A 20,183-nucleotide genomic window follows, 5' to 3' on the forward strand; every position below is an offset into this window, starting at 1 on the left:
CCTGCCCTTCTCCCTGCCCTGGGATGAGGGCTGAGCTGCACAGACATGGTCACACCATGGAGGTTGCTGTTTCCCAAGGTCAGGAGGAGGCTGGTGTGACTGGAATGTTCATATCCAGGTGAAAACACTTTGCTGGGCTCTTCCATCCTCTGTTACACTTCCATGGATTGCCAGCACATGGAGAAAAAAAAAACCTGAAAGCAGGTTTTGGGAGACTTGAGTTCCTCAGCTCTGATGAAAGGTGCAGGATTCCAGCTTTTCTCTTCCTGAATGAGGGTGTAACATTGGGCTTGCTCTTTTCTATGGTCCCAGACCTGTGCTGTGTTGTCCCCTGACACTGGGAGCTCAGCAGGACTTGACAAAGGCAAGAGAGGAAAGAGGGAGTGGATGGATGTAGAATCATTTAGGTTGAAAAAGTCCCTTAAGAGATCAAGTCCAGTCCCTGACCTAACCCTGTGCTGCAGAAAAGGCAAAAGAAACAGTTAAATACATATATTTTTCAACTTTCCAGTCTCCAGTCCTGGTTCTTTAAAGCTTGTTTCAGTGTCTTTTTAGTCCTTGAAGCCCAGGCTGCTTTTATGATGTCACTGCTAGAGAAGTGAGATGTGGATCTGAGTCTCAGGCTGTCAGGGCTTGGAGAACAACTCATTCCTTACGGACCTGTCCGCAGCTCTTTGCCTCCCTCAGTGCCCTTCAGGTGCCAGATAAAGTCAATCACCTCCTCACTGATCCTGTGGGAGCTGTAAGTGGCTGGTTTGGGCTTGCCCAAATTCCTGAGCAGCAAAATAAAAGCAGTGGCAGCACCAGGAGGAGTTTTCTCTGCAGGGGAAACCTCCTCTGCTCTGTGCTCCCTACGGGTCCCTCTGTCTCGCTCTGTATTCCAGAGGGATCCCAGGGATGACTGCTGCCAGCGTGGTGCTTGCCTCTGTTAACGGCAGGAAATTGTTGTGATGCAGGAACAGGGCTGTGCAGTTTGTTCCAGGTGAGGAAACACATATGGAAAAAGCTCCCTGTCCCTTTTATCACCCCGTGGCCCTGGATTAGAAATAACAGCAGCTGTTGCAAGAGCTGACTGGGATTACTGCAAATGGCAGGGAATGTGCAACAGGAATTCTGCCCCTCTGCCCTGCTCAGGTGAGACCCCACCTGCAGAGCTGCCTCCAGATCTGGGATCCCAGCACAGGAAGGACCTGGAGCTGCTGGAGGGAGCCCCTCTGCTCTGGAGCCAGGCTGGGAGAGCTGGGGGTGCTCACCTGGAGAGGAGAAGGCTCCAGGGACACCTCAGAGCCCCTTCCAGGGCCTAAAGGGGCTCCAGGAGAGCTGGAGAGGGACTGGGGACAAGGGATGGAGGGACAGGACACAGGGAATGGCTCCCAGTGCCAGAGGGCAGGGATGGATGGGATATTGGGAAGGAATTGTTCCCTGGCAGGGTGGGCAGGCCCTGGCACAGGGTGCCCAGAGCAGCTGGGGCTGCCCCTGGATCCCTGGCAGTGCCCAAGGCCAGGCTGGACATTGGGGCTTGGATCAGCCTGGGACAGTGGGAGGTGTCCCTGCCATGGCAGGGGTGGCACTGGATGGGCTTTAAGGTCCCTTCCCACCCAAACCATTCCATGATTCTGTTAAATGCTTTGCTCCAGATACCAAGCCCATGCCTTTGAGAGCCCTGTACCTTCTCACTCTTTGCTTTTTCCATACTTTTCCTCACTCCTGGTGCTCTCTGACTTCTCCACCGATTTTTCCCTTGCTCCATGGCAGAGCAGTGCCGAGGCATGAGAAGGAAGTAGTGGCTGTAGCAACCCTGATAAATTGGCTCAGGCCTTAATGGCTGCAGCAACTGAAAATCCTGCTCAAGTGTTACTGCTGCTGTTGGGAGTTTTTAAAAACAAAACCCAACAAAGCTTGTTCTGAAAAAAAACAAGCTAAAGGTTGTTTGAAGGCCAGCAGGCTGGCTTGGAGGGATGGGAGAACCTCACATGGGAAGGGCTTTGGGAATGCCTGTGTTCCTTACAGGGAAGGGACTTGAATGTCAATGGGATGCAAGTATTTAAATCAGTTAAGTGCTTTGGCAGACCTGTCCCCTTTCCTTCGAGACTGGAATTTAGGTACTGAGCTGTCCCTTCCAGCGCCTGCTCCAGAATTAATGCGGCTTTGTTCCGTGCTGGCAGCAAAGGGGGAGGAAGGAGTTGGGTTCCCTTGTCCTGTGGGTCTTAACTCACCTGGAAGGCTCCAGCCAGGCCAGGTGCAGTTTGAGGTACCCCTTGTTTATGCTTGTACAAGGTGTTTGTGTTCCAGCTTCGCCGGTCGATGAAATGTTGTCCCTCTCAGATTTGTCCGAGCTGGGAAGGAGCCCTGGCTGTTTGTGAATTCCAGGCTGGTGGTGAGGGAAGAGGCAGGTTATTGTGCAGAGTAAATCTGTCAACCCTGTGCTTGCAGGTCTTGCTGAAGAGGAGCTAACTGAAAACAGTGCCTGGAGTATCCCAAATAGGAGAAATGAGGGAAAGAAAGAGCCAGTGGAAGCTCAAACTCTTGTTGGTTAGATCAGGTACCCAGCAGTGCATTTCTAGCTTTGGGCACATTGTTTTCCTTACAGGAATCCCTTAAAGCATGAAGGAGCATCCAGGAGGGAGGTGGGGGATTTTTTTGGGATGCTGGGCTGGATTTCTCATATCCCAGAGCAGGGCTGGCAGCAGTTGTGACTCAGCCCCATCTGATGCCGCTGTGCCACCCTTGACGTGTGCCCTGTTTGCCACCTCATCCCGCGTGCTGCAGGAGTAGAGCCATGACTCCAGCAGGCTTTTCCTCTCCTCCTAATGAGCCCATTTGTTAGAGGTGTGACAGAATTTTTGACTGAGAGGAAGAAGGGTCATTTTTTAGGAGAAGATAAAATCTGAGGGCCTGGCGGTGTGTGTCACTGGGGGATAGCAAAGCATTTTGCAGGAGGAAGAAAGTCCCAAATCCTTGCTGAGGTGTTTCAGGAGTCATTTGCTGTGTTATCTCCATTTCCAGCTGAATCTAGAAGTGGTTTCTAAACCTTTGGAGCTGTAAATTACTGAGGAGATAATATACCAGTGCATCTCCATGGGCTTGCTGGAATGGCATCCCTGGGGTCACATTGGTCTTTGCTCAGGCTTTGGGGAGCTGTGGAATGCAGCACTCTGCTGTCACACCGGGGTCTTACATTGTCCCTGCTCACAGCTTGAACTTTATAAACCTGAGTGAATGTTAAATAGCGGAGAGATGGCTCCCAGAAGGCAGCTTCTGTCCAACTTAAAGGGACACAGCAGTGATAAAGCCTTGATTTTACCAAGTTTTGTCAATAGATTTTGAAGGCAGGTGTTGTTTTGTCTCCTCTTTAGGGCTGCAAAGAGTCCTGGAGGAGCAATGGCTTTGAATTGAGGAGCAAATTGTGAATGGAGGAAGGGGGTCTCCAGGCTGATCTGGTGCTCAGGACTCTGGGCTCAAGTGTTGCTCTGATTTTATGTCAGCATTGCAGAACATTCGCTGTAGTGACACTTGTGTGGCCCAGAGTGATTAATTTGTACTCTCTCTTCGGCAGTCCATGAACTCGAGTACCACAGCACTGCCCACTGACCTGCCAAGCTTCAACCTCGTCAGTGAGAGCCTCTCCTTCGACTTCAAGGATACAGACATGAAGAGGCTGTCCATGGAAATCGAGAAGGAGAAGTACGTGGCACGCGTCCAGTCCGGGCTGGGCTGGGATTTGTGCTGGACATGAGCCAGGAGTGGCCAGGAAGGCCAAGGGCAGCGGGGCTGTCCCAGCCCTGGGGGGGCAGCAGGAGCAGGGCAGGGCCCATCCCCTGTGACTCACCTCAAATCTGGGGGTCACTTTTGGGTCCCTCCTGACAAGAGAGCCCTGGAGGGGCTGCAGCGTGTCCAGGGCAGGGAACAGAGCTGGGGAAGGGGCTGGAGCCCCAGGAGCGGCTGAGGGAGCTGGGAAAGGGGCTCAGCCTGGAGAAAAGGAGGCTCAGGGGGCCCTTCTGGCTCTGCACAACTCCCTGCCAGGAGGGGACAGCCGGGGAGGGTCGGGCTCTGCTCCCAGGGAACAGGGACAGGAGCAGAGGGAACGGCCTCAGGCTGGGCCAGGGGAGGCTCAGGGTGGATACTGGGAAATGTTTTTCATGGAAAGAGCTGTCCAGCCCTGGCACAGCTGCCCAGGGCAGGGGTGGATCCCCATCCCTGGAGGGATTGAACAGCCCTGTGGATGTGGCACTTGGGGACATGGGGCAGTGGTGGCCTTGGCAGGGTTGGGGAATGGTCGGACTTGGTAACCTCAGAAGGCTTTTCCAAACTGAATAATTCTGTGCTTGTCCTGGCTGAGCCTTTCCCTGGTGGGGATCTGGTGTCACAGACCTGTCCCTGCCACCTGCTCACAGGTGAGCTCAGGGCCCTGCTCCAGGGAGTTCCTCTCTGTGTGGGATTCCTGGCTCCTGCTCAGGCTGGAATTGCCCACGGTGTTGGAAGGAGTTAACAGCTGGCTGAGTGCTGGAGGCCTGAGCTGGAGGTGTCCAGGGAATGTGCTGATAGCCAGGGTGTGTTAAGGTCCTGCACTAGGTCTTTAACCCCTTTTCCTTGGAATTTGTGTCACGTTCCTGGATAAAAAAGTGTTTGCCAGCAAGTTTGGATGTGATTATGAGCTTTGATCTTGTGTTTTCCTGAGGGTGTAAGTGTAGCCATTGAAATTACCAATTGAGCAGAAATCAAAGCAGATCAGATTTTAATCTCTGTAGTAATGATGTGCTTTGTTCATCGATTGGGTCGTAGATCAAAGCCACAATGGCTCTGTCATCCCACTATGGCCAAAACCTCCCGAGGCTGGAATGACACACCCCTGGATCCCAGAGGGTCCTTTGGTTTGTCTCTGCTCGGTGCCCTCTCCCATCTATGAAATCACAGACCTAGAGACAGGAGATTAAGAACTTTTAAAAACTTTTCCCAAAGCCAGAAGGAAAAAGATAGAAGCTGAAAATAACAGGATAATTCCCGGTTCTGTACCCAGGTTGCTATCTAGGTCATCCTGCTCTCCTGAGCAGGGAGAGCTGCCTCTGCCAAATGCTGAAAGCAATAGGATGCTTTTCCTGTCTTCTCTGGGGCTGTTCTCTTTCCTCGGGTGCTGGGATAAACCTCTACAAATTTTGGCACTGGAAAGGATTCCTATTACCCTGCTGGCCCTCTGACCTGCCTCAGGGGGTTAATCACAGGTACAAAACTCATGGGGTGATTTTTCCAGTTGATTTTTCATTGTGGAAGGCAGTTCAGGATGAGTCCTGGGAATAGCTTTGGGGGTTGGCTTTTTACTTTTCTTTCTTTTTTTTTTTTGGGGGGGAGGCTTTCTCTCTGCCAGGGATGCTCTGTGTCTACAAGATACCTGATATTTTGGGGACAGCACTTGCTCCCACAGTTTACCAGCTAAATCCCTCTAAAACGTGACAAGTCAGTACATCAGGGTCCTTCCTCATGGAAAAAATTGTGTATTTGGGTTGTGGAGCAGGTTTGGGAAGGGGTGCAGGGGTGTAGAGCTCTCCTGAGTAGCTGCTTAAACCACTGTGTGGTGTAAACCTCTTTCAGCTTCACTTGCAAATTGGGAGACTTAAAATACCACCCAGCTTGGGTTTAATTTTGTATAATAATGTAACTTACACTTTTATTGCTGGGTTGGCTGTTTGGGCCCCCTTCAATAAGGAACAAATAATTGCTCCGAGTAGCTCACTGTGTGCTATAAACTGATATTATCAGTTCCACATGCTAAAAATAATGAAGAAGAGCTGTTTCTGTTACAGTTCTGTTATCAGGTGTCACATCAGCACATGCAGCTGGTCAGTGCTAACCCAGGGCTGTTCTGTGTGTGTGTTAGGGTGGAGTACATGGAGAAGAGCAAGCACCTGCAGGAGCAGCTCAACGAGCTGAAGACAGAAATTGAGGCACTGAAGCTCAAGGAGAGAGAGACAGCTCTGGATATTTTGCACAATGAGAACTCCAGCCGGGGAAACAGCAAGCACAACACTATTAAAAAGGTATCAGAGGGTCCCAGTTTGTATCTCCCCTGATGAAACTCTTTAAAAAGAGCCCTAAAGTCGCCCTGCTTTTGGTAATAAAATTGTTGGATCTAGGCTTTCTTCCCCAGCTGCTTAGCTTTGGTCAGAGAATTCCAGCTTTTGGTGGACCTGGTGTCCTTTCCCAGCCTGGTCTCTCCAGTGCTGTGGGAAGGGATGTGAAGGTCTCCAGGGCTGAAGGTCTTGCTGAACCTTAGAAACTGTACAAGGATGTTGTTGGAGGGACTCTGCATCCCTAGTGAACAGGAAAAGCCCTCCCTGCCTATTGCAGCCGTTCCCTGCGAGCACTGAGCTTGGCTGGTGAATAATGAGGGCAGAAATACTCCTGGCTTAGGAGCTCTCTGGAAAAAGCCAAAAGCTCTTGCTCTCTTTTAATCTCTCTAGAAAAACCCATAGTGCAGCTTCAGTCACTAACAGCAAAGCCTTTGCTGGCAGGGGGTGTGAGACCTCTGCTCCCTGGAGCCGCCTGCCTCCTGAAATGGGGCTGACACGAGGAACTTCAGCCAAAAATTGAGGCTGCCTGGGTCTGCTGACCCGGGGCTCACCTGAAATCTCACAACAAAACCACTTCTTTATTTCTACACCCCATCTGTTCCCTTTGCCTCAGTGCTGGGCTCTGTAACGAGGGGCTGGGGGCACATCCTCGATGGATTTGGATGGTGGTGGTCAGCCCCACTCACCTGCAAAGGCTTTTTTCCCTGCAAAGGCTTTTTCCTGGCTGGTTTTCCGCTAGCAGCTGTCCTCGGGAAGGATTCGGAAATGCGTACAGCATGGGATGCAGGCTGTGGTGACAACTGCAGGCTTGAAAAACAAATCCTGCTCTCTTTACTACTCCCAGCTAAGAGTTATGTCTGAAAGGATTTGGAAATACCAGTTCTTGCCGACTTTCATGGCTGGGAGTTTGTGATCACTGAATTGGGGCAGGAAAATGAATCTAGCGGGGCTCACTCACCAGTTTCCCCGTGCTGGCCTGGAGCTATTCAGGTTCCTGTCACACTAGAGCAGAGAAAATAAAAATCTTCACAACCCCTTTTGTCATTGTAGAATCTGGAGGCGTTTCTGCTCCCAGTAGGTTTTGGTAGGATTTGTCTCTGTGTTCCAAATTCTTGGTTTAAACAGAAACTGCTAAATTTTCACTTCTGATAGAGAGAAGTTCATAGAGATCTGATGGTCCCATTTGTCTTCCTTAAAGAGGGTGGCTGGGCCATCATTTCCATGTCTGTCAGGGCTTGTCACAGTGCCATCACTTGCCTCCCTTTGAAGATGGAGTCTTGTGCTGTCCCCTCCCTTCCGAAGGCAGCAGGGGCTGCCCGGCTGCTGCATCTCAACAAGGAGCAAAGGTTCCCAAATAATAAACTATTAGTGGAGACATCAGAGGGAAATTACAGCCTGCTCTGCTCAGGGAGGTCAGCAGGGCTTTTGTCTTTGCCTGGTGAAGGCAAGGAAACACAGGGCACTGGGAATGGGATATCAGTCCAGCAATACTTCAATGGCACCAACCCTCTGCCTCACCCAGGAGCTGCTGATTGCTCCGGGCAAGCCCTAAGATCCCAAAAATCACCTGCCCTTGTATCACACACACGAGGATTATTATTATTATTTGTTGTTCGTTTTATTTTGCTGGTTTAGCCTCAAGCCCAGGGCAGAAGACCTATCTGCATTTGAGAATTCCAAGTAGGTTATTCCAAGGTACTCTGCGTGGGGGTGCTGGGATCTGGCTGTGGCACTAACCCGTGCATGAGCTTGCCTGCGCTCCAGCGGGACCGTGGTCACCTGTCCAGCCCGGCTCTCCCACCCTCAGGAGCACTCCCAGCCTCCCTGCATTTGTTCCTACACCTGATCCTCCCTTCATTCTGGGAAGCTTCGTTCTTGGCAGAAGTTGAGTTGGCAACCTCAGAGGAGGAGTTCAGGTGGAGGTACTTAAATAATTCAGCACGCCTGTTTTTGCACCGGTGGTTGGGAATCTATCGAAGGTGCAGGGCAGCCTTTGAAGATTCCTTTAATGAAGTAAACCAGCACCTTCCCCCCTTGTTTGTTGCAGAAAGCAATTCGGGATGTAGAAAAAAATACCCCAAACAAACAGCCAAACCCCATCAGTGCTGCCAACACTGTCAAAACAGGCTAAAAATGCACAGCTCCGTCTCGGAGCGGAGCAGCACGAGGATGCTCTGCCTGTTTGAGAAGCATCCCAGGAAGGTAAAGCAGAGAATTGAGGACAGCTGGTGTCTGCAGGTGGCTCTTGTGCCAGGGGAAGGTCACCAGCACACCTGGGGACAGGAGTTGTCCTTCTCCCTGCACTGCCTCTGCCTCCTCCCGCCTGTCGGGTCCTGCCCTGTAAATGCCACATCTCTTATTCCTGGAGCCGGCTTTCCTCCAAGGATTTGCCCTCAATCCACAGGCTGTATGTGCTGAGCACTCCCTCCTTTGGGAGGTAAGTTTGGGGAAGCTTTCCTGCTCTGCCCTGGGGCAAGCTTCTTGCACAGCCACAGGCTTTCAGGAGCTTGGAGTTGGTGGCACTCAGGGAAGTACTGGGATACCACAGTCACGGATGACAGAGCTGGTGGGAAATGCTTTTGGAAAAGATTGAGCAATTCCCCAGCACTTCTGGAGCTTGGGAGCAGAGGCAGGAGGTTGTTTTACCCAGGACGACTTAGCACAGGGCTGTGCTGCTCTTCACTGCACCAGCCATTCCAGGGGCTGTAAATCCCTGGAGCTTGGGGTCTGTGCCAGCTCTGGGGAGCTGAAGGTGTTCCCCAGAAACAAAAATCATTGTTAAGCACTTCCATGGGGAAGAGGCTAAAAGGGATGACCCTGCAGATCTGGGCCACCTTGGGGGAGGTGTTGGATGTCTCCAGACAGACTGGTCATGGATGAAACCAATCCCACCTGGCTTGAAGAGCTCTATGGCAGGTAAATTTGGGGTGAAATCCATCTACTTGTGGAAATCTCCAGCACAAGGAGGTGAAATGGAGCCCTGGCAGTTTGTGAGAAGACTCTTGCAGCAGCTGGGAGCACTCCAGTGCCCAGGAGGAGCCCCCATAATTAAAGCAGCTGCACAGCGAGCGCTGCAGTGTGACCTCTGGGGTTTGGTGCCCGCCTTTGAAGGCGCCTGCTAAGTTTTTCATGTTTAATTACGTGGTTAACATGCTAATCCCTTTTTATGAGCTCTGTGGGCACAGCACAGACACCTCATCTGGAAGCTGCTCTCCCTTCTCCGTAGCTCCCTGCCGTGGGCTGGTGTTGTGGCTCCAGCTGGCTCTGATTCAGGAGGGTTTGTCACTTAGGCTGTGGTAGAGGGTGAAAAACTCACTTCTTCCTCATCTCTTCTGCTGCAGGAAAGCTCCTAGGACAGGCTGCTAAAACACAATCAGGTCTTTGATTCCAGTTGCTTTCTTCTTGCACAGTCATGCTTATTTACTGGGATTTAAGCCCTTTGAAGTATCCAGGCAAGGAGCAAATCTCCACGCCTGTTCCCAGACAAGCAGCTTTGTCGTTGAGCCTCTGGTCCTTCCATAGGCAGCCTTGGCCTCTCCTGCCAGGCTCTCACGTGGCTGAGAGCAGCTTCTCCAGGGCTTGAGCTCAGTCCCAGGAGATCACTTGTGAGGCCCATGGGGACCATGCAGATCCTGCTGGCTCTGATCCTGGCTCTGATCCTGGACGTGGTGCAGTGTTTGTCCTTGGCTTGGATAATGATCATTGTGGAGATGCTTTGAGGTCTGAGCTGAGGGTGTTCAGGCTGGAGAAGGCTCCAGGGAGATGTCAGAGCCCCTCCCAGTACCTAAATGAGAGCTGGAGAGGGACTTGGGAAAAGGCATGGAGGGACAGGACACAGGGAATGGCTTCCCGCTGCCAGAGTGAGATATTGGGAAAGATAGAGATATAGATATATAGATATATAGATATAGATGGGATATTGGGAAATAATTCCTCCTTGGGAGAGTGGAGAGGCCCTGGCACAGGGTGCCCAGAGCAACTGTGGCTGCCCTTGGATCCCTGGAAGTGTCCAAGGCCAGGTTGGATAGGGCTTGGAGCACCCTTGGATAGTGGCAGGTGTCCCTGACTGTGGCAGGGGGTGGATTGGGATGAACTTTAAGGTCCCCTTTGGATTTAGGCAATGAACACTTCCAGCTGGAAGCACAGAAGGGTGAGTGGGGCAGAGCCAGGGGAACTTCTGCAGCCTTGTCTTCCCTCCTGCCACCTTTGGGATAGGCTGTGGTCTGTCCTTGTGAGGACACTGGTGGCTGGTGATGGCACTGCTGCCTGAGTGTCTCATCAGGCAGACAGGATGTGCCACCCCCAAATGTCAGGAGGCTCCTTCATCGTCTGGACAGGTGGAAGGATTTTGGGAGGCTGGTGCTGGGGCAGACACCTCCTCTATTTTCCACCTGCACCGGGCAAACAGCGTGCTAGGGATCACTGACACTGACTGCCTCACTGTCCCTTGAGGATTTCACAGTTCCTGTGGGGTCCCTGTCACTTCCTGGGGACTCCCCTCCTCATCTCTCCCCTTCTGGAACTGCAGATTCCCTGGAATAGGTCTGTTTTGCTCTAGTGGTTTGTTGAGAAAGGGAGGATGTGCCCCTTGCAGAGAGAAGGGACCAGCACAAGGAATGCTCTGGGAAGGACAAAAGGAAGGAGCCTGGGTGGGACAGAGCAGGCTGTGCTGCCATCCTCGACCCTGTGGATCCTGGGACAGGGATGAGGTGCTCTTAAGTCTCCTGCAGGGCTGTATAACCCAACTCCAGCTGCACGGGAAGGCAGAACGGGCACACCACCAGCGAGGGACTTCCCAGGAGCAGCAGCACCGGCGTTTCCCATTTCCCTGGGAGCTGTGAGGTTGGAACAGATGAGTGAGGCTGCCAGCTTCTCACTCAGCCTGGCACCTGGGAGCCAGGAGGTACCCAGTGGGCAGAGCAGCTCTGGGAACACCTTTTCAAAGTGCAGGAGGAATGGAGGCTCATCCCACGTGGATGTTGCCCACACACCCCACATGTGACAGACCACATCCCTTCCAGATTCATTTTCTTCCCGGTTCTCCTCAGAGCTGGGAAGTGAAACTCCCAGGCAGTTAAACTGGGACACGGCAGCCTCTTTCCCTTGTTTACAAGGAACAAGAGGAAAGTAGGAAACGTCAGGCCTATCAGCTATTTCTGTGGCAGCCTTTGAAAAGCGTTTCCTTCACATGGAGCGTCATCTTCTCCTTTCAAATGGGCTCATCAAAGCGTCGGGGGCTGGGGGACAGTTGTGCTCAGGAGAGAATAAACGGCAGCGTGGGAGTGAGAGAGGAGCGGGGGGGGAAATGGGAAGAATCACAGGAAAATAGGGTTTGGGTTCAAAAGTAACAGTGGGAATTGAAAGGTCCACCTGGCCAGTGGGCCTGGGGAGTGGGCAGGGATGGAGAAAGGCACCAGGGCAGCGAGTGGGGAATAAAGAGGATTTAGTGTGGAGCACTGGATGATGATTAGCAAGGGCTGTAGATCTTCCCAGCATCAGGAAAACATCTTGGCATAGCACAGGGTGAGGGTCCCCATCTCCTCCAGTCTGGCCATACTGCAGCATAAACAAGGAAACAGCAAGGAAATGAGACATCCTAAACCTCTCCCTGCTGGGGAGCAGCTCGGTGTGAGTTGCAGCCCTTTCCCCTCCCTGGTGCATGGGGATGGCCCCGGCTCCAGGGGCTTGCAGGAACCTTGGGGATTTCCCTGGATTGGGTTTGCCCAGCCCCAGCAGTGCTGTGTCTGCAGTTATTGGGTTACCTGCTCCAAACCGCCTGTGCCTGCCAGCCACTTATTGGGTTGCTTTGGTTTGTTTGTGTTTCCTAAATCAAATCAGTCCGGCAGCCTTGGGTAGCAGCAGGCTCAGAGGAGCCCCGATGCAGGGAGCAGGACTCTTCCCTCTCTCTCTTCCTCAGATCTTGATTCATTTGAGCTCAGGCCGCTTAATTGCACTGCCTCTCTCTCCCTCTAAATTCTCCTTGATGGCTCTGGTAGAGCATCGGGAGCCCACCCTCCCCTCCTGCAGGAAGGAGATTATCATAATACTGCTTGTAAATCAATTTTTTTTTCCTTTTCTCCGCACCGACGAGGATGTAACTCCCTCTTAATCACCCTGCACAGCGTTACGCTACGGGGAGGGATATTTATTTCTCCTCGCCTGGCCAGGAAAAGGGGATGCGGAGACTGCGGAGAGTTCTTGGAGGTGTTTGAGGCTTTCCCCCCCAACAGATGATGGAGAGGCCAGCACAGGGTGGTGCTCTCCTGTTTGATCTCACATCCCAGTGCAGAAAAGAAAGGAAATCCAGTTGAGGGAGTGGGATTTCCCTGCAGAGAGCTCCCCGTGCCCAGCGCTCCCGCAGCCCCCAAGGCTCCCGCTGGGATGGGTCAGGACAGTCCTGGAGCTCCCCTCGGCTCTTCCCATCTTCCCCCAGCGCATCCCTCGGGACTGGTCTGTGTGGTGCTCCCAGTGGGAGCAAGGACAGCCCTGCCTGCACCCCACAGTGAGGAAAACAGCAATCAAAGAAGGAAAAAGGGCGGGGGAGAGTTTTCCCACCTGGCACAGGCAGTGGAGAGTCAGGGTGCACTGAAGAGCAGCCCTGATTTCCTCTGGGGTGATTCCAGTGCCTGGCTGCTGTCAGATGTGAGGGGGCACCTGCCTGGAGCTGCTGGGCAGCCCTAATCCTGGTCCTGGTCCCCATTGGAAGGGACCTTAAAACCCATCCAGTGCCACTCCCATGGCAGGGACACCTCCCACTGTCCCAGGCTGCTCCAAGCCCCAATGTCCAGCCTGGCCTTGGGCACTGCCAGGGATCCAGGGGCAGCCCCAGCTGCTCTGGGCACCCTGTGCCAGGGCCTGCCCACCCTGCCAGGGAACAATTCCTGCCCAATATCCCATCCAGCCCTGCCCTCTGGCAGTGGGAAGCCATTCCCCCTTACCCTGTTGCTCCAGGTCTTGTCCCAGGTGTCTTCTCCAGCTGTTTTGGACCCTTTTAGGCACTGGCACACTCAGGAACGTGTCAGATGGCCCCAGCAGTGGGTGTGGCAGCAGCCTGGGGCTCTCTGCTCCTTTTATTCCCCCTCTCCAGCCTTAGAGGGGAAGAACGCTGCCTGTAGCACACAGAATCCCTGTCCCACCTCACCCACCTTCCAGGCAGCTCGGGAGGGGACACTGGAGCAGCCAGGGAGATGCTGAGGAGGAGGAGAGCCAGCCCTGGCCTGGGAGCTGCTGCCAAGAAAGATTATTAAGCCCTTGCAGAAATTTCCTCTGCAATACAGATTTTTTTCCGACTGCCATTAGAGCTGTGAAGGAATTACTGAGGAAAAGCCATGGGGGAGAAGCAGGGAGGGGGAGAAGTGCCTGACAGCTCTGTTGAGGGGCTTAACTCAGTGTAGGGTGATCCCAGGATTCCTGTTTCAGCAAAACCGGCATTCCCGGCGGAAGGCACCGTGCTTAATCCAGCTGAAACGAAGCCCTGGCAATTAGCCGGCTGCTTTGGCAAACTCCTGGTGATCCAGCAGCTGGCTGGAAGGTGGCACTTCTCCCGCTGCACTCCACTGAGTGCTTGTCTGTAAATCCTGGGATTTCTTCCCTGCCACTGAGGATTTCTTTTATCTTCTTTGGCCCGTTAGCAAATGGGCTGACGGCTGCTCCCTAGGGAATTATTTTTGGGATGGCTGTGGAAAGCTTTCCAAGGGTTTCTGAGTCCTGCAGAGCCTGCAAGGACAGTCCTGGGCGTGAGGGCTCTCCGGCTCTGTCCTCTGGCACAGCGGATGGAGCGGGGTGGGATGAGGTGAGATCCCAGGCTGGCTGCATGGATCACACGTGGTGGGATGGGGTTGGATGTGAGCCTGGAGAGGACATTTGGTGACAGAGGGGACACGTGTCCGGTGGCTGTCGGAGTGCTGAGTTCTCCCTCAGCTCACTGAGGTGTTTCTCCTGCAGCTTCCCAAGACCCCCTCTACGTCCTTGTCAGGGGCCCCAGGACTGGCTCCTTGGATCCAGTTTCCCACATATTCCACATCCTGGAAGCCTCAGCCCTGCCAGTGACCCTGATGGAGTCTCTGCCCCGCTTTTCCTCGGGCTGTGCTTGCTGTGGTGGGGGCTGCACGACCCCGGCTTCCGCAACCCCCGGGCTTCAACACTCCCTGGCATTTTCGGAGGGATTCAGGCAGCAGCTCCCTCCTGGGGGTGCCCTGTGGGAGGTTGGGGTACCCCCTGATCCCACTCTGCTCTCTTCCAGCTCACCCTGCAGAGCACCAAGTCCCGTGTGGCCTTCTTCGAGGAGCTCTAGGAAACAACTGCTCCGCACCGCTGCTGCTTCCCAAGGGCTCGGCCCAGCCGGGGCCTGTCCCGGGGCCGGGGGCTCCCAGAGGGATCACCCCGGACCCCGCCGGCTGCTCCAGCCTCTCTGCACACCCACGGACTCGGGGCTGGCTGCCCACGGACTGTGTGATGTTCTCTAGCTTAGCAGCCGCTCATCCTCCTCCTGACACTTCGTTTTCCTTGGGTTTCCAGCTTTTTTTCCTTATTTTTCTAGCATTGCTTCCAGGCTCGGCCCTCCAGGCTTTTCCCTGGAGCCGGGGTCGGGGCTGTGGCCGTGCCTTCCCACCCTGGCAGCCAACAGAGGAGTGTGCCCGAGGGTCTCCCTCTGCTGGGAGGTGTTGTCACCCCTCTGGATTGCCTTCTCCTGCCGGCTCTGGAGCCCCCTGTGCCGGTCTGGAGCTCCAGGTGCCGGCCCTGGATGCCCTGCTGGGCTCCCGGAGCCCCGTCAGGCGGCGGTGCCGGGAGCTCCATTAGGATCCCGAGCATGTTCCAGTGGAGTGCTGTAAATCAGGAACGTCGTGCTGGCTCTCCCGGCGCCCGCTGGGGTGGGAGAGGAGCAGGGAGCGGGAGGACAGGGACCTGGGGCTGGGGGGAGCCTGGGCTGCTTCCCTGGGGACAGGAGGTGGGAGGAAGGGCTCCTCCTCCTCCTCCTCCCTGCTGGGAACAGAGAGAGGGAGAACAGCTAGTGCCAACCAAATGAAACCTTGTTGTTCCTGCAAACTGTGACCAACCTGGGCAGCTTCAGGCTGGGGGGATCCAGGGGCTCCGGGCTGGGCTTTCCCTGGGTCCCGGGTCATCCCAGCCCCTCGGAGCCCCCCGGGAATGCCGGGCTGGGCCCGGGGCTGCCTGCTCCTGCCCGTCCCATCGCGGGTGCCTTTGCTCTGACCCCCCCGCGGGGGGAACAGGGATGCCCTGACCTTCCCTTCCTGTCTCCATCCCAAATCTTGTGCACCTTTCAGCTGGAATCCTCTTCCAGCAGCGTTTACCCTCCAGCAGAGCCGGTGCTGCCCCGGGGATCCCTCACATCCCCTCAGGACCCCCAGTTCCTCGCCTGCCCCACAGCCACAGCAGAGGCTCAGCCCGGGGCTTGGCGTGGAGTAAATCCCATCCCAACCCTGTTTATTGAAAGCCTGGGATCGATTCCCCGCACGTGGCTGCGGTTCGGATGGCTGTGGCCTGGCACAGCCGCTTTCCCATCCCCTGGACTGTTGTACTCCGAAGGAATAACTGTTTTCTCCTGTTTTAATAAAAATTCACAGCACTAAGAGGGGAGCTGAGGCTTCTTTGCTGATTTTTCTTTGGGAAAACCTGCTCCGAGCCCGGCTGCCGCAGTTGGCGGTGCCGGGATTAATGGGAAGCACAGCTGCAGTGCTGGGATCCCTCCGGCAGCCCCCGTGGGATCGGGAGGGCTCCAGGGTCCCCCTGTCCCGGTTCCCTCGGGGCTCTTCTCATCCCTCCTTGAGGGAAGAGAGGTTTGGGGTGCCCAGAGGGGCTGAGCCCCTTGTTTGCCGTCCCTGATGCTTCCCGATCCCGTCCTGCCTGGAATAAATAAAGAATGTGCTGCATTGACCTCAATTTTATAATTAATCACGGATGAAACCGGCCCAGCCCAGCGAGCCGCGACCCCCGGGGCTGTTCCCGGCCCGCCGGCCCCGCCGGGATCGGCGATGGATTCGCTTCTCATGCGCTCCCCGGCAGCAAAATCCCGGGGGATTCACCGCAGCTTCCACCGGAGCTCGTCCCCGCGGGCGGGCTGGGGGATGTTTTCCGGTTTTTGTTGTTTTAAGCGGGGCTGAGGGGGGTGGGAGGGGGTTTCTTTTGGCAGAGGGATGCCAGCGGGATACCCACGGGAATTTTGGCGAGGCTGAAAGCAGCCGGCGGGGGATGTGGAGGGTGACCTGATTTCCCACGCGGCCTCCAGCGACAGGAATTCAACTGGTGTGTCACCTGCACCACCTGCATCCTGAAATCCATCAGGAGAGCTTTTCCCAGCACAGGGCAGCAGGGCAGGGGGAGAAACTGGGAATGCACAGGGGATGGATGGGCTGGGATGGATGGGCTGGGATGGATGGGCTGGGATGGATGGGCTGGGATGGATGGGCTGGGATGGATGGGCTGGGATGGATGTGCAGGGATGGATGGGCTGGGATGGATGGGCTGGGATGGATGGGCTGGGATGGATGTGCAGGGAGGGATGGGCTGGGATGGATGGGCTGGGATGGATGTGCAGGGATGGATGCACTGAAGATACACCAGGTGAAGCCCGGGATGGATCCAGCATGGATCCACCTCTGGCAGAGGGATCCCTGCTGCTCCAAGGGGCTCTGCACAAAGCACTGCACACTCCCAGCCTCACACACTCCCAGCCTCACACACTCCCAGCCTTGCCTTGCACACTCCCAGCCTTGCACACTCAGAGTTCTGCACACCCCCAGTGTTGCCTCTCTCACTCCCAGCCCGGTGCCATCTCCCTGCCCGCCCTCCCTGGCACATCCCAGACCGTTTCTCTCCTGTCAAAGGAAGTTTCACCCCGATTTTTTCCCTTTTTAGCAAACTGAACTCAACAGGAGCAGTGGGTGTGGGTTGGTGTGAGCTGCCTTTGCTCGAGGAAAAGAAAGCATTAAAAATCCTTTGCCATGCACCTCTCCCAGCCCCTTCCTCAGCCATGGGCTCCTGAGGAAGGAAATTGGGGATTTGGCCAATCCCAGGCAGCACCTGAGTGCTTTGGCAGCAGTTCCTCACTTTGGGGTTCCCAAAGTCTCCTCACATTATTTCACTTCTAAACTTCCAAAATTCTATTTTTAATTATTCTCAGAAATAGAATAAAATGTTGAGAGCTGGGGATGAAAGGGACAGAGGGGACACAGGGTGACCTGTGGGTGGCAAGTCTGGGGCCAGCAGCCCTGGAGGGGTGTCAGGGTGCTGGTTCAGAGCCCGCCCAAAACGTGCACAGCTTTGGCCAGCAGCTCCTTCAGGAAAAGAGCTTGGAATGGGCAGAAGGGGTGAGTGGGGAAACTGAGGCAGGGATGGCCTGTGCAGCTCAGGGGCTGCTGGTGTGGCCTCCCCACCACCATGGGCTGCTGCTCCATCCTTCCCACTGTGCTCCTGCATCCTGGGGTGCTGCCCGGCCTTGGGGACCTTGGGGGACAAGGGATGGGGTCACTGTGGAGACCTGGCAAAGGGCTGGGGGGCTCCTGCACGTGCTGGGGGGTGGGAGCACGAGGGAAGGGTGGGAGCACAAGGACACAGGGCCACCACAAGGATGGGCTGGAGGTGGGGGGACCAGGGCTCTGCAGGGTCACCCTCTGCCCACCCACATCGGGGTGGGAACTGGGGGAGCAGCCCATGGGACACCCCAGCCCTGCCCCCAGGCATCCCGGGCTGCTCAGGGCACCCTCAGGTCTGGGAAGGTTCCCGGAGGTCACATCCAGCTGGATCCTGCTCCCTTCAGACAGTGCCTTGAGGACATGGGAACCTCATTCTCCCTTGGCTGATGGCGGCCAGTGACTGTCTCCATCCATCCATCCATCATCCATCCATCATCCATCCATCCATCATCCATCCATCATCCATCCATCCATCCATCCATCATCCATCATCCATCCATCCATCCATCCATCCATCCATCCATCCATCATCCATCCATCCATCATCCATCCATCCATCCATCATCCATCCATCATCCATCCATCATCCATCCATCATCCATCCATCCATCATCCATCCATCATCCATCCATCCATCCATCCATCCATCCATCCATCATCCATCCATCATCCATCATCCATCCATCATCCATCCATCATCCATCCATCATCCATCCATCATCCATCATCCATCCATCATCTATCATCCATCATCCATCCATCCATCCATCATCCATCCATCCATCCATCCATCATCCATCCATCCATCCATCATCCATCCATCATCCATCCATCATCCATCCATCATCCATCCATCATCCATCCATCCATCATCCATCCATCATCCATCCATCCATCATCCATCCATCATCCATCCATCCATCCATCCATCCATCCATCCATCCATCATCCATCCATCCATCATCCATCCATCATCCATCCATCCATCCATCCATCATCCATCCATCCATCCATCCCTTATCCATCCATCCATCATCCATCCATCATCCATCCATCCATCATCCATCCATCATCCATCATCCATCCATCATCCATCCATCATCCATCATCCATTCATCCATCATCCATCCATCCATCATCCATCCATCATCCATCCATCATCCATCCATCCATCATCCATCCATCATCCATCCATCCATCATCCATCCATCTATCATCCATCCATCCATCATCCATCCATCATCCATCATCCATCCATCATCCATCCATCATCCATCCATCCATCCATCATCCATCCATCCATCCCTTATCCATCCATCCATCCATCATCCATCCATCATCCATCATCCATTCATCCATCATCCATCCATCCATCATCCATCCATCATCCATCCATCATCCATCCATCCATCCATCATCCATCCATCCATCCCTTATCCATCCATCCATCCATCATCCATCCATCATCCATCATCCATCCATCCATCATCCATCCATCCATCATCCATCCATCCCTGGGAGGGCTGGCACAGTGCCACTGGCTGTGCCTCTCCACCTTTGTCTTCCAGGGAGAAAAAAAGGGGAGGGAAATGAATTTAAGAGGGAGAAGGGAGGGGCGAGGCAGCCTCGATGGGGACGGGCACCCAGGGCCACCCCGCTCCCCACGGAGACCTGGCAAGCTCGGCGTGTTTTGCCGGGTTAATCAGGGATTTATTGTGCAGGGAAGCCACAGCTGCAGAGCTGGAACCCCTGGCTGGGACCGGAGCTGCCCACTCAGCCCCGGGAAGGGATAAGACATGGATGCTGTGGAATCAAATGGATGTGGAGCTGCTCCAGCCCCCAGCGAGCAGAGGGTGAATTCCTGGAGCCGGGTGTGGGGTTTTGGGCGAGGTGTGGCGGGTGTGGGATCGTGGTGGGATGCAGGACCAGGCAGGGGGGTGCTGCCATCCCAGCCCTGGGCTCAGATCCGGAGCAGGAATGCTGGAGTGCCACTGCCATCACCTTCTGCTCGGCCACAGGGACACTGGGCATTGTCACAGCCCTGCAGGGATGTGCCTGCTGCCCCTTTCTGGCCACCCTGGCACTGGGTACCACCGGATCCTGGCAGCACAGGACATCCCAGGGCAACAGGTCACGGCATCCTGGAGAGACTCCATGGGCTCTGCACCAGCAGCGGGATGGGAGCAGAGCCAGGCCCGGTGCTCCAGAGGCAAAATTCCCTCCAGGAGCCACCACCTTCCCTTTGGCAAACGCCAGATCCCTCCCCGTGCTCTGGCGCTCCTCCCTGGGCGGGCTGCTCCGTCCAGAACATCGGTTCTGATGCTGTTAATGGGCCTTGGACTGAGATCTCCGGGAGTTGTTTCCTGCTCCATCTCCTGGCAGGAGCAAGCGGAGTCACCTGGGCTCAGCATCCTGGGCTGCATCCCCTTGGAGGGGTGCTAAGAACAGCCTCAATTTTTGCCGTTTTTCCACAAAGAAAATTCCCTCTAAGCAGAATTCTTGCCTCCTTTCCTGGCAGGATTCTTTCCCCCCTTCAGAACCCAAACTCAGCAGAGCTCTCCGAGTTTTTCCCGTTCCCCCTTCCCTCCCCGCCCACAGCAGCTGCCTGGAGCTGTGCCCGGTGTTTCCCCGTTTCGGGTGGGATTTGCTCTCAAGTGTGGAACAGTCCCGGCCAGGCTGGGAGGAG

General features: G+C 54.9%; 1 protein-coding gene across 6 annotated transcripts in view; it reads left to right on the forward strand.

Annotated features, from left to right (window-relative positions):
• NF2 (NF2, moesin-ezrin-radixin like (MERLIN) tumor suppressor) overlaps positions 1 to 15,662 on the forward strand; it is a 46,123-nt gene extending 30,461 nt beyond the window's left edge. For 3 of the 6 annotated variants that reach the window (XM_005524518.3, XM_088064882.1, XM_014253929.2), the window contains 3 exons: positions 3,557 to 3,684; positions 5,873 to 6,032; positions 14,308 to 15,662. In XM_005524518.3, the coding sequence (XP_005524575.1) occupies positions 3,557 to 3,684; positions 5,873 to 6,032; positions 14,308 to 14,358 (339 nt within the window). In that variant the 3' untranslated portion in view covers positions 14,359 to 15,662. Of the gene's footprint in view, positions 1 to 3,556; positions 3,685 to 5,872; positions 6,033 to 7,700; positions 7,761 to 14,307 lie in introns of all 6 variants that reach the window. The other 3 variants (XM_005524517.3, XM_088064883.1, XM_088064884.1) reach the window with 2 other exon arrangements.
• Positions 15,663 to 20,183: the final 4,521 nt, after the last annotated feature.

This window comes from Pseudopodoces humilis, chromosome 20 (genome assembly GCF_049639895.1).
Source record: "Pseudopodoces humilis isolate 2021_Gansu_Grassland_sample_001 chromosome 20, ASM4963989v1, whole genome shotgun sequence".
In the NCBI taxonomy this organism is placed as follows: Eukaryota; Metazoa; Chordata; class Aves; order Passeriformes; family Paridae; genus Pseudopodoces; species Pseudopodoces humilis.